The sequence below is a fragment of the Oncorhynchus tshawytscha genome, linkage group LG01, assembly GCF_018296145.1.
Source record: "Oncorhynchus tshawytscha isolate Ot180627B linkage group LG01, Otsh_v2.0, whole genome shotgun sequence".
Taxonomy (NCBI): Eukaryota; Metazoa; Chordata; class Actinopteri; order Salmoniformes; family Salmonidae; genus Oncorhynchus; species Oncorhynchus tshawytscha.
This window is the reverse complement of record NC_056429.1, coordinates 46692588-46703886: the sequence shown is the minus strand read 5'-3', so window position 1 is coordinate 46703886 and position 11299 is coordinate 46692588. Positions and strand designations below refer to the sequence as shown.

General features: G+C 41.9%; 1 protein-coding gene across 1 annotated transcript; it reads left to right on the top strand.

Moving 5' to 3' along the window:
* The first annotated feature begins 4125 nt into the window (after positions 1 to 4125).
* Positions 4126 to 11184, top strand: LOC112261623 (transmembrane gamma-carboxyglutamic acid protein 2). The gene is made up of 7 exons (XM_024437096.2): positions 4126 to 4311; positions 4777 to 4881; positions 7115 to 7278; positions 7437 to 7470; positions 7655 to 7781; positions 8179 to 8322; positions 10666 to 11184. Exons 2-7 carry the CDS (start codon positions 4797 to 4799, stop codon positions 10736 to 10738), a joined length of 627 nt encoding a protein of 208 aa, XP_024292864.1. The 5' UTR covers positions 4126 to 4311; positions 4777 to 4796; the 3' UTR covers positions 10739 to 11184.
* Positions 11185 to 11299: the final 115 nt, after the last annotated feature.

The following is an 11299-nucleotide window of genomic DNA, read 5'->3' as shown; positions in this document are numbered from 1 at the left end:
AGGCCAGGTGGAGGAGCCCCTGAGAAGAACCAAGGGTTGCGGGTTGTCCTGGACATGACACAGGCTCTGTGACCACAACATCACATGCAATAACTTTTTTTTTACTTTGCACAATCTGGGACAGGAGCTCCTCAAGAGGAAGCTGACGATGGTAGGAACAGTACGCAAAAACAACCCAGAGCTCCCACCTCAGCTCTTGAATACATGGAACAGGCCTATCAATTCCTCTAAGTTTGTGTTCATGGCCGACACTTCCCTAGTGTCCTACTTGCCAAAGAAAGGCAAAAATGTGGTACTCATGAGTACCCTGCATAGGGATGGGAGAATCTGTAGCTAGAAACATCAGAAATGTTAACTGATTACAATGCCACAAAAGTACGGAGGGACCATTTAGACAAGCTGGTGACTGGCCACAGCTGCAAAAGAAGAACCCTACGCTGGGCACTTCTCATATTCTTCAACATCTCGGCATACGACGCGTTTGTCATCTGGATGGCGTTGAACCCAGATTGGAACAGAGGGAAGCTCCAGAGGAGAAGGGTCTTTCTCGAGGAGCTGGACAAGACCTCAAATCCATAGGAGGCGACATATCCCAAGGACCACAGCTTCTGCAGTCATTGTGAGGAGGATTCAGGAGGATGATGCTGGTGCACCATCTGCCCGACCCACAGAACCAACAACTTCAATACCGGAAGTAAGTGTGAGTGATGTTGTGTGTGTGTGTGTCTGACTCTCCTACCTTGGCCTGCTGTAACTATCTGAGTGAGTGAGTGAGTGAGAACTCTGAAACTTTTAAACTCGGACAAAACAGAGATGCTTGTTCTTAGGTCCCAAGAAACAAAGAGATCTTCTGTTGAATCTGACAATTAATCTTAATGGTTGTACAGTTGTCTCAAATAAAACTGTGAAGGACCTTGGTGTTACTCTGGACCCTGATCTCTCTTTTGAAGAACATATCAAGACCATTTCAAGGACAGCTTTTTACCATCTACGTAACATTGCAAAAATCAGAAACTTTCTGTCCAAAAATGATGCAGAAAAATTAATCCATGCTTTTGTGACTTCTAGGTTAGACTACTGCAATGCTCTACTTTCCGGCTACCCGGATAAAGCACTAAATAAACTTCAGTTAGTGCTAAATACGGCTGTTAGAATCCTGACTAGAACCAAAACATTTGATCATATTACTCCAGTGCTAGCCTCCCTACACTGGCTTCCTGTCAAAGCAAGGGCTGAGTTCAAGGTTTTACTGCTAACCTACAAAGCATTACATGGGCTTGCTCCTACCTATCTCTCTGATTTGGTCCTGCCGTACATACCTACACGTACGCTACAGTCACAAGACGCAGGCCTCCTAATTGTCCCTAGAATTTCGAAGCAAACAGCTGGAGGCAGGGCTTTCTCCTATAGAGCTCCATTTTTATGGAACGGTCTGCCTACCCATGTCAGAGATGCAAACTCGGTCTCAACCTTTAAGTCTTTATTGAAGACTCATCTCTTCAGTGGGTCATATGATTGAGTGTAGTCTGGCCCAGGAGTGGGAAGGTGAACGGAAAGGCTTGCTGTCTCTGCCTGGCCGGTTCCCCTCTTTCCACTGGGATTCTCTGACTCTAACCCTATTACAGGGGCTGAGTCACTGGCTTACTGGGGCTCTCTCATACCGTCCCTGGGAGGGGTGCGTCACCTGAGTGGGTTGAGTCACTGATGTGGTCATCCTGTCTGGGTTGGCGCCCCCCCCCTTGGGTTGTGCCGTGGCGGAGATCTTTGTGGGCTATACTCAGCCTTGTCTCAGGATGGTAAGTTGGTGGTTGAAGATATCCCTCTAGTGGTGTGGGGGCTGTGCTTTGGCAAAGTGGGTGGGGTTATATCCTTCCTGTTTGGCCCTGTCCGGGGTGTCCTCGGATGGGGCCACAGTGTCTCCTGACCCCTCCTGTCTCAGCCTCCAGTATTTATGCTGCAGTAGTTTATGTGTCGGGGGGCTAGGGTCAGTTTGTTATATCTGGAGTACTTCTCCTGTCCTATTCGGTGTCCTGTGTGAATTTAAGTGTGCTCTCTCTAATTCTCTCTTTCTCTCTCTCTCGGAGGACCTGAGCCCTAGGACCATGCCTCAGGACTACCTGACATGATGACTCCTTGCTGTCCCCAGTCCACCTGGCCGTGCTGCTGCTCCAGTTTCAACTGTTTTGCCTTATTATTATTGGACCATGCTGGTCATTTATGAACATTTGAACATCTTGGCCATGTTCTGTTATAATCCCCACCTGGCACAGCTAGAAGAGGACTGGCCACCCCACATAGCCTGGTTCCTCTCTAGGTTTCTTCCTAGGTTTTGGCCTTTCTAGGGAGTTTTTCCTAGTCACTGTGCTTCTACGCCTGCATTGCTTGCTGTTTGGGGTTTTAGGCTGGGTTTCTGTACAGCACTTTGAGATATCAGCTGATGTACGAAGGGCTATTTAAATAGATTTGATTTGAGTGAGTGAGTGATGTTTGTAAAATTCCTGAACTAAGTGATTTCATCATTCTAGATTGCAGCTGGTAGCAACAAGAAAAAGCAATGCGATGTTTGTCCACCCATGTCTTGATTATAAGTGAGTTTTGTTTACAATTACAAGCAATGTGATCTAGCAGAGGTAAATGGCAAATATTAACCATGTATGCTGTCTATATTGTTTGTAATTGATGTGTCAACATCTAAGTATTGTTATGTAAATTGTTATGGCTGTATTGTTTTAAAAACCCAATAATGTTGTGGGTCTATCTGACCCGTGAACATTGGGTGAATACAAAAACATGAACACCACACAAGGATTAAAAAAATATTCTGCATAGAGGTCTACCTGGGGTTGGGGGACCGCCACATGAGGGCAGAACAATACCAAATTCCACTAAGGGTTATCTCTTTTCCCATCATACCTATGAATGGATGATAAGGCTCCTGTTTCATATCCTGGCGGATTTAGTTATAGGCGACATGGGCAACCGCCTGGGGCGGCACGAGGTGCCCGCACCAAAAAAAATGGAATGGTGACATTTGCGCGATCGGTTTTCTATCACTCATTTCCACGTCACGTCAATGATATCATGTCAACGTGTGGGACTGTGGGTCAACTAACCTTGTCGGAGTGGGCGCCCTGATTCTAGTTTGTGAGCTAGGCAGGCTACTGCCTAGGCAGGTCTCCCACTCAGAAGTATGAGATGGGGAGTGGGCAGGTCTCCTCACTGGAAGCCTGAGGTAAGGGGCTATGAAATAGCGCACCTCTAACTTGGTAGAGGACTAATGCAATTAGTAAAATCAGTCACACTACGAAATACTACCAAATAAACCACAATTCATTCATAATACTGTGAATATATTGTTGCATTTTTTTCTGGTTTGTACGAAATGTAACGGATGTGAAACGGCAAGCTTAGTTAGCGGTGGTGCGTGCTAAATAGCGTTTCAATCAACCTCTGCAACGGCCGCGGCTTTTGTGGAGCGATGGGTAACGATGCTTCGTGGGTGACTGTTGGTCCCTGGTTCGCGCCCGGGTATGGGCGAGGGGACGGTCTAAAGTTATACATGAAATCGTTAAGAATAATATAAAACCAGTCTGCACACTAAGTCTTGAGTTTTGGGGGATGGGTAATGTATTGATGCTCGACTGCCAAATCAACACATTTGTTTCTATTTGTCTTTGATACTTCTTTTTTTGTCTTATTTTTGTATATATATTTATATTTATATAGTTTTAAATGTTAGGACTATTTATTTGTGCTGTTCCAAATGACTGAATAAAAATTACAGGTAGTGCAGAATGGTGCTTTTTTTGTTGTTGGGAGGGGGCGCTTAAGGAGGGGTTCGCCCAGGGAGCCACACAAGCTAGAACCGCCACTGACCAAGGTTCACAGATTCCTCACACTTTGGCCCCCCACTCTGTGGCTATAGCATAGTATCGAATGTCGTTACAGTAGTAAACATAACAAATCTCTAACGTTTTAATTTACAGAAAATAAGTAAAGTAAACTTGACAGCAACTGTTTGGATATGGAAATTAATATCCTTGTTGATCTCTCTCTTCCTCTCTTTCACACACAATTTCAGGAAACTCCCCCTTTCTGCCCTCACACCCCCATGACCATAGGGTATGTTGTAAAACGGGTATGTCATGTGACGTTATAGGCAGGGTGTTTGTCTAACAGGTACATTTGTGTAGATATTGTATCTGTCGTAAATTAGCATAGTAATGGTCTAAATTAAGGAAAGCCTGGGTGAGCGAGGTGAAAATAGAGGATTAAATATTAGTTTCGAAGCGAAAACACCGAGGACACAAGGTAAGGATAATATTTTCTCGTTAACGAATTACGATAAATTATTTTCGACCAAAATCATTGGGCAGGAATCACTGGCCAATTGTTTATTATCGATATAACTATAGCTATGATAATTAATTATCGTTAATTGTGCTTTCTCTTTTCTCAATGCAACCGAACAAATCTTTTGTTTAGATAGAAAAATAAAAATGTATTTCTTTATTTTCCTTATTATTTATAAGACAGTAGGCCTACGATACGCTACAATGTAGGTATTTGTTCCTATGTGATTCAATTTTGTTACATGTCGAAACATTCTAAAAGTAGCTTTTGTTTCGTTTTAACCTCCGCCTCAAGAGGGCGACATAGTCAAACAGTCGTTTTTTTATGTGTGGGTGCTTTTTTTACATGAGAAAATCACTGAATAATGTTTTGAGTATGGCGTATTTAATTAGAGAAATAACGAATAAATACATTTTGTTGCAGTTGTGTCTCCTGCTTGAGAAATGCCAGGTTTGGCAGAGATATGTATTGGCATGCTGTCGCTGGTCCCCCTGGCTTGGGCCAGAGTTGTCTACAACCACAATGAAGGTAAACACACATCTGTTGAGTCGTGGTGTGTGGGTAAAATCACTGGGGAAGCCAAGCCAGGGAAGAAAAAGACATATTACTACCTATGTGTTGTGATAATTGTGTTGTTTGCTCTATAACCTGTTAGTTCATATGCTTGCCACTGTAATATATAGGCCTAAGGCCCGAGACAAGGAGACAAACAGTGGCAGAATAAATTCAACCACACCTTTGTTTCATCACAAACCCGGAGAGCAACCTCTGTCTGATGAAGTCCACAAAGCATATTGCATGTAACAAACAGTTACATGACCTACATCATCGTCAAGCAAGTTAATGTTTCAGACATTTTTTTACTACTAAACAGCTATTGATTTAGAACCACGGACAGTTACCGCAAGTTGCAAAGAAAACAGGAGCTGCCTTCACTATTCCAGCACTATTTCAACTTCAACATTTCAACATCATCAATACAGTGAAAACTAAAATATAACAAAAACGATTTAGTTCAATCAACGTATGCTAAATATGATGTGTCTGTCTGTCTTGCTGGCTGTAGAAAAAACATGTTGACTCACCCTGCTTGTTGAGAAATGCTATCCTCCTCTCTTTTGATGCTGACGAAACTGTTTATGACTGTCATACAGTACACACTTTTAGTTTTTGTTGTCCTAGGCTACCTGGCTAAAATGCTTGCTCGCTAACTTCCTTTCATGGGCAACGATGAGCCAGCTAATTAACATTAGCCTACTACATCTAGCTACATATTGAACTTCCATCGTCTCAGGCCAGGGGCACAATGTATGAATTTCTGGTTGGATCAGAATCTTTGTTATAATCATTGGCCAGTACGGAGAATTAAGTGAAACCACAAGTCTAAATCCCAATCTCCATCCATGGGTAATTTAGGAAAGGGGCAATTAGCTAGCAATTAGCTGTCAGTGATTGGTGTGAAGCCAAATCCAAACTGGCTTCCCTTGACACTTTTCTTTTTGTGCGCCAGGACCATTCACAGTAGGGCTCACTCAGTTTAGCTCAACGCTGATCTGCTATTGTTTTATACCTTTTTTTTTTCAAGCGTGGCCAAATGTTCGCTTCCCTTGCATGGCTTTCCATATTCAGTGCTATGAGACGCAACAATGTCTTACTCTTTTTGACCAGACAGCATCAGATAGATACAGAGACAACGGGGTGCTGTCTTGGATGCTTTCTCCGATGACATACATTCAGCCTCTTCTTGCAAATTGAAGGAAAATTATGAAACACAGAGAGACTAAAGATAAACTATTTAATGTTATTTATTTTTTGTCAATTTTGGGGGGGGAAGCCTGGCTTCTCTTGGCATCCATGAATACATGCCACTGCATCTGTTTGTCCTTAACACCCACAAGTGTGCTCACTAGCACTGAGAGGGAGAGAATTCAGTTCAACTTGTTTTGGAGGCAGGTTTACCCCCTCCTCTTTCACCCTACTTCATGTACGGTCATATTGGGGCAGTGGTTCCCAAACTGTGAGGCTTTAAGGAACTCAGTTGGGCTTTTAACTTACTCTTGAAAGTTGTAATAGTAGAATGCACAATGTGTAATTTCATGATTGGATAGTGAATCAGTTTTCCTCTTGTCATTGCAGACCTTTAGAGAGCTATGTATAACTTGTCATAATTTTTTTTTAGCGTGTTGATTTTGTTGTAATGTTTCACTCAATTATCACATGAACACACAAGACATGGCAAACTATGTAGTATTGCAGGAAATCTGCTTTGAAATGGCAAAATGTGTTCTCCACCACATGGCAAAATGTGAAGAATTGCTGTTTTAAAAAAGCACCACCCCATGGGAAAGTTTATAGAATTGCAGGAAGTAAGTTTGAAACTTGCAAAATTCTCTCCTCCAAGAGGGGTGTGACCAGTTTGTGTCATGGACAGTGTAGGGGAGGGGTGTCCCCAAAGATAGAATGTGGACTGAGTGAAAAAGTTTGGGAACCACTGTGTCGGGCAATTGTTCTTTTGCTTCACTTTTTCTATTTATATCTGATTGTGAGGTTATCCATTCAATACTGACTTTTGTCTGTCGAAGTCAGACTTAAGATCAATGATTGCTAGTGTGTGTGCGTGTGTGTGTGTAAGAAAGAGGCTCCGTCTCTATCTCTGATTATATCAACCTCAATCTCATGCCCACCAATATCCTCTCTCTCTCTCTTGGTCTGTCTGTCTTATTCCCTCTCTGTCTCTCTTTTTCTCGTTTTCTGGGTCCAGTGTTCCTGGGACAACAGTCTGCGTCCTCGTACCTGTCTCGCTCGCTGCTCTGGAACAAATGGGACCTGGAGCTGGTGACGCCAGGCAGCCTTGAGAGGGAGTGCATAGAGGAGGTGTGCACCTACGAGGAGGCCAGGGAGGTGTTTGAGGACACAACCAAAACGGTGAGGGAAGGGGGCAGTGAATGTGGTGGTACCTTTCATGAAAGTCTGTTGGAAATTATGGATTATTTACACACATTAAGAATACTGTAAGCTTGTTCAATTAATTGACTAATTGGATACTAGAAATTTACTTGGAATTAATTTTCTATTTTCCCCAGAATGTATTTTGGGACACATATACCAGCAGTCACAGTAAGACCTTTTTTTGGGGGGGGCTTTTAGTAAATCTATACTAAGTCAATATTGACATTTTACTTTCTCACAACTGTCCTCATGTTTCTCTATGGATGATGCTAGTGTTGTGGATTATAATCGCACAGGCTGTAATCTTAATATAATGTACATTGCAAATATATTTATTGTGTTTGTTCTTTAGACACGGCGCCCAGAGTGGATGTGTCGGGTCTAGTGGCAGGGATCTTGGCTATTCTAGTGTCTGCTGTCATAGCCACGGTGCTGGGCTGCTACTGTTACAAGAACAAGGCTGGTAGGACGGCAGGCAGGTAAGATTGAGTGTGTGTGTTGTGTCTATGTATGTTAGTGTGTCGATCTTAGAGTGTAAGTATGTACAGTATAGCCTAAAGCATCTACTGCCTGGTTGCCCTACCTGTCAGCAAATTTAAAATTATAAAGTAGGCCTATGTAATCCCTGGTATCCCTACATAGTAGCAACATATGGTAAAGTACATTGTCTTATTATTTTTTAATTACAGTAGCCTACATGAGGTATTAGCAACATGATAACATAGGGCTATCCGGGATTACATAGACCTAACTAGCAGCAACATTATTTCAGAAATAAGCAATGGACCCTGAGTCTTCCCATATTTTGTCTTGTGTGTGGCCAACATTACTTGTGTGTAGCCTAACCTAGTATTACTTTTATGTCATCTGTTTCAGTGGTCCAGTGAGGATGGTTTTGGATGGCCAGCCTACCCCAGAGACAGTGCCTCTCGCTGGGATCATCGCCCCAGGACTGCCCTCCTATGGCGAAGCCCTGAACCGCAGTGGGCAGCATGACGCACCCCCGCCACCTTACTCTGGGTAGGCGTGTGTGTGTGTGTGTATCACAGGAGGTTGGTGGCACCTTAATTGGGGAGGATGGGCTCGTGGTAATGGATGGAACAGAATGAGTTGAATGGTATCAAACACATGGTTCCTATGTGTTTGATGCCATTCCATTTACTCCGTTCCAGCCATTATTGAGCCATCCTCCCCTCAGCAGCCTCCACTGGTGTGTATGTACAGTTGAAGTCGGAAGTTTACATACACTTAGGTTGGAGTCATTAAAACTCGTTTTTTCAACCACTCCACACATTTCTTGTTAACAAACTATAGTTTTGGCAAGTCGGTTAGGACATCTACTTTGTGCATGACACAAGTAATTGACATAATTTGAGTCAATTGGAGGTGTACCTGTGGATGTATTTCAAGGCCTACCTTCAAACTCAGTGCCTCTTTGCTTGACATCATGGGAAAATCCAAAAAATCAGCCAAGACCTCAGGAAAAACAATTGTAGACCTCCACAAGTCTGGTTCATCCTTGGGAGCAATTTCCAAATGACTGAAGGTACCATGTTCATCTGTACAAACAATAGTACGCAAGTATAAACACCATGGGACCACGCAGCCTACATACTGCTCAAGAAGGAGACGAGTTCTGTCTCCTAGAGATGAACGTACTTTGGTGCGAAAAGTGGAAATCAACCCCAGAAAAACAGCAAAGGACCTTGTGAAGATGCTGGAGGAAACAGGTACAAAAGTATCTATATCCAGTGTAAAACGAGTCCTATATAACCTGAAAGGCCTCTCAGCAAGGAAGAAGCCACTGCTCCAAAACCGCCATAAAAAAGCCAGACTATGGTTTGCAACTGCACATTGGGAAAAACATTGTACTTTTTGGAGAAATGTCCTCTGGTCTGATGAAACAAAATTAGAACTGTTTGGCCATAATGACCATCATTACTTTAGGAGAAAAAGGGGGAGGCTTGCAAGCCGAAGAACACCATTCCAACCGTGAAGCACGGGGGTGGCAGCATCATGTTGTGGGAGTGATTTGCTGCAGGAGGGACTGATGCACTTCACAATGTAGATGGCATCATGAGGAAGGAAAATTATGTGGATATATTGAAGCAACATCTCAAGACATCAGTCAGGAAGTTAAAGCTTGGTTGCAAATGGGTCTTCCAAATGGACAATGACCCCAAGCATACTTCCAAAGTTGTGGCAAAATGGCTTAAGGACAACAAAGTCAAGGTATTGGAGTGGCCATCACAAAGCCCTGACCTCAATCCCATAGAAAATTTGTGGGCAGAACTGAAAAAATGTGTGAGCAAGGAGGTCTACAAACCTGGCTCAGTTACACCAGCTCTGTCAGGAGGAATGGGCCAAAATTCACCCAACTTATTGTGGGAAGCTTGTGGTAGGCAACCCAAAACGTTTGACCCAAGTTAAACAATTTAAAGGCAATGCTACCAAATACTAATTGAGTGTATGTAAACATCTGACCCACTGGGAATGTGATGAAAGAAATAAAAGCTGAAATAAATTAAATTATTATTTATTCTGACACTTAACATTCTTAAAATAAAGTGGTGATCCTAACTGACGTAAGACAGGGAATGTTTACTAGGATTAAAATGTCAGCAATTGTGAAAAATGGAGTTTAAATGTATTTGGCTAAGGTGTATGTAAACTTCCGACTTAAACTATGATGGAACATACAGTTGACGAATGTGTACTGTGCGTAAATGTATTCCAGCTTTCTGTACTAGTTGTAATATGCATGTCCGTCCACTGTGTGTGTCTGTCTGTCTCAGTGGTGGAAAAAGTACTAAAATATCATACTTGAGTAAAAGTAAAGAAAGTCACCCAGTAAAATACTACTTTCATAAAAGTCTAAAAGTATTTGGTGTTGAATATACTAAAGTATCAAGTATATGGAATTGCTAAAATGTACTTAAGTATCAAAAGTGAAAGTATAAATCATTTCAAATTCCTTATATTAAGCAAACCAGACTGCACCATTTACATTTTTTTTATTGACAGATAGCCAGGGACACACTACAACACTGTGTTTAATGAGTCTGCCAGGTCAGAGGCAGTAGGGATGACCTGGGATGTTCTCTTGATAAGTGGACCATTTTCCTATTAAAATGTAATGAGTACAATTTGGATTTCAGGGAAATGTATGGAGTAAAATTACATTATTTTCTTTAGGAATGTAGTGAAGTAAAAGTTGCCAAAAATATAAATAGTAAAGTACAGATACCCCAAAACACTACTTAAGTAGTAATTTAAAGTATTTTTACTTAAGTACTTTACATCACTGGTCTGTCTGTCTATGTTTCATTCATGTCATTATTTTTCTCTCTCTTTTTTACACAGGGGGGTGCCATCAGAACCTCCTGACCCAGTTGACAATACTGGGATTATTGCTAATACTGAAGACACTGAGTGAAAAGGAGGGATGGACATTTTAAAAAGGGGCATTCAGGAAGTGTGTGTGTGTTACAAGCTTCTTCAGTTGGAGATCTGGACAGTTATAAGTGAGCACAGCTGTGAACATTTCCATTTCAATTCCTGTGAGTTGTTGAAATAGACATGGTATATGTCCATATAATAGGATAGCATTTCAATCCCTGTACTGATTGAACTTGGGATGTAATTGACACAGTTCTAGTTTTTAGGACTTTTTTTTATTCAGGGTAAGAGGGGAGTTCATGGGGGCAAGGCTGAAGGATGTTAAGAGAAATTAAGGGAATGGGATGAAGACTTGTTAAGAGGTTACCTGTGAGAAAGAGAAGCAATCCCTTGAAAGTTACATATCTTGAAAGCATGATTGCTGACAGTCACCAAATGTTTTGCTTATGTCAACAATGGACTAATGAAACAAAAAAAAACGTTTTTGGGTGGAATTTCCTTTAATATGTATAACTAGCAGCTGGTACTGTATTTAGGTCAACATGTTGCCTAATGTTTGTCTTATCTCAGTTGTTTCTATCTGTATTGTTTTTTATTT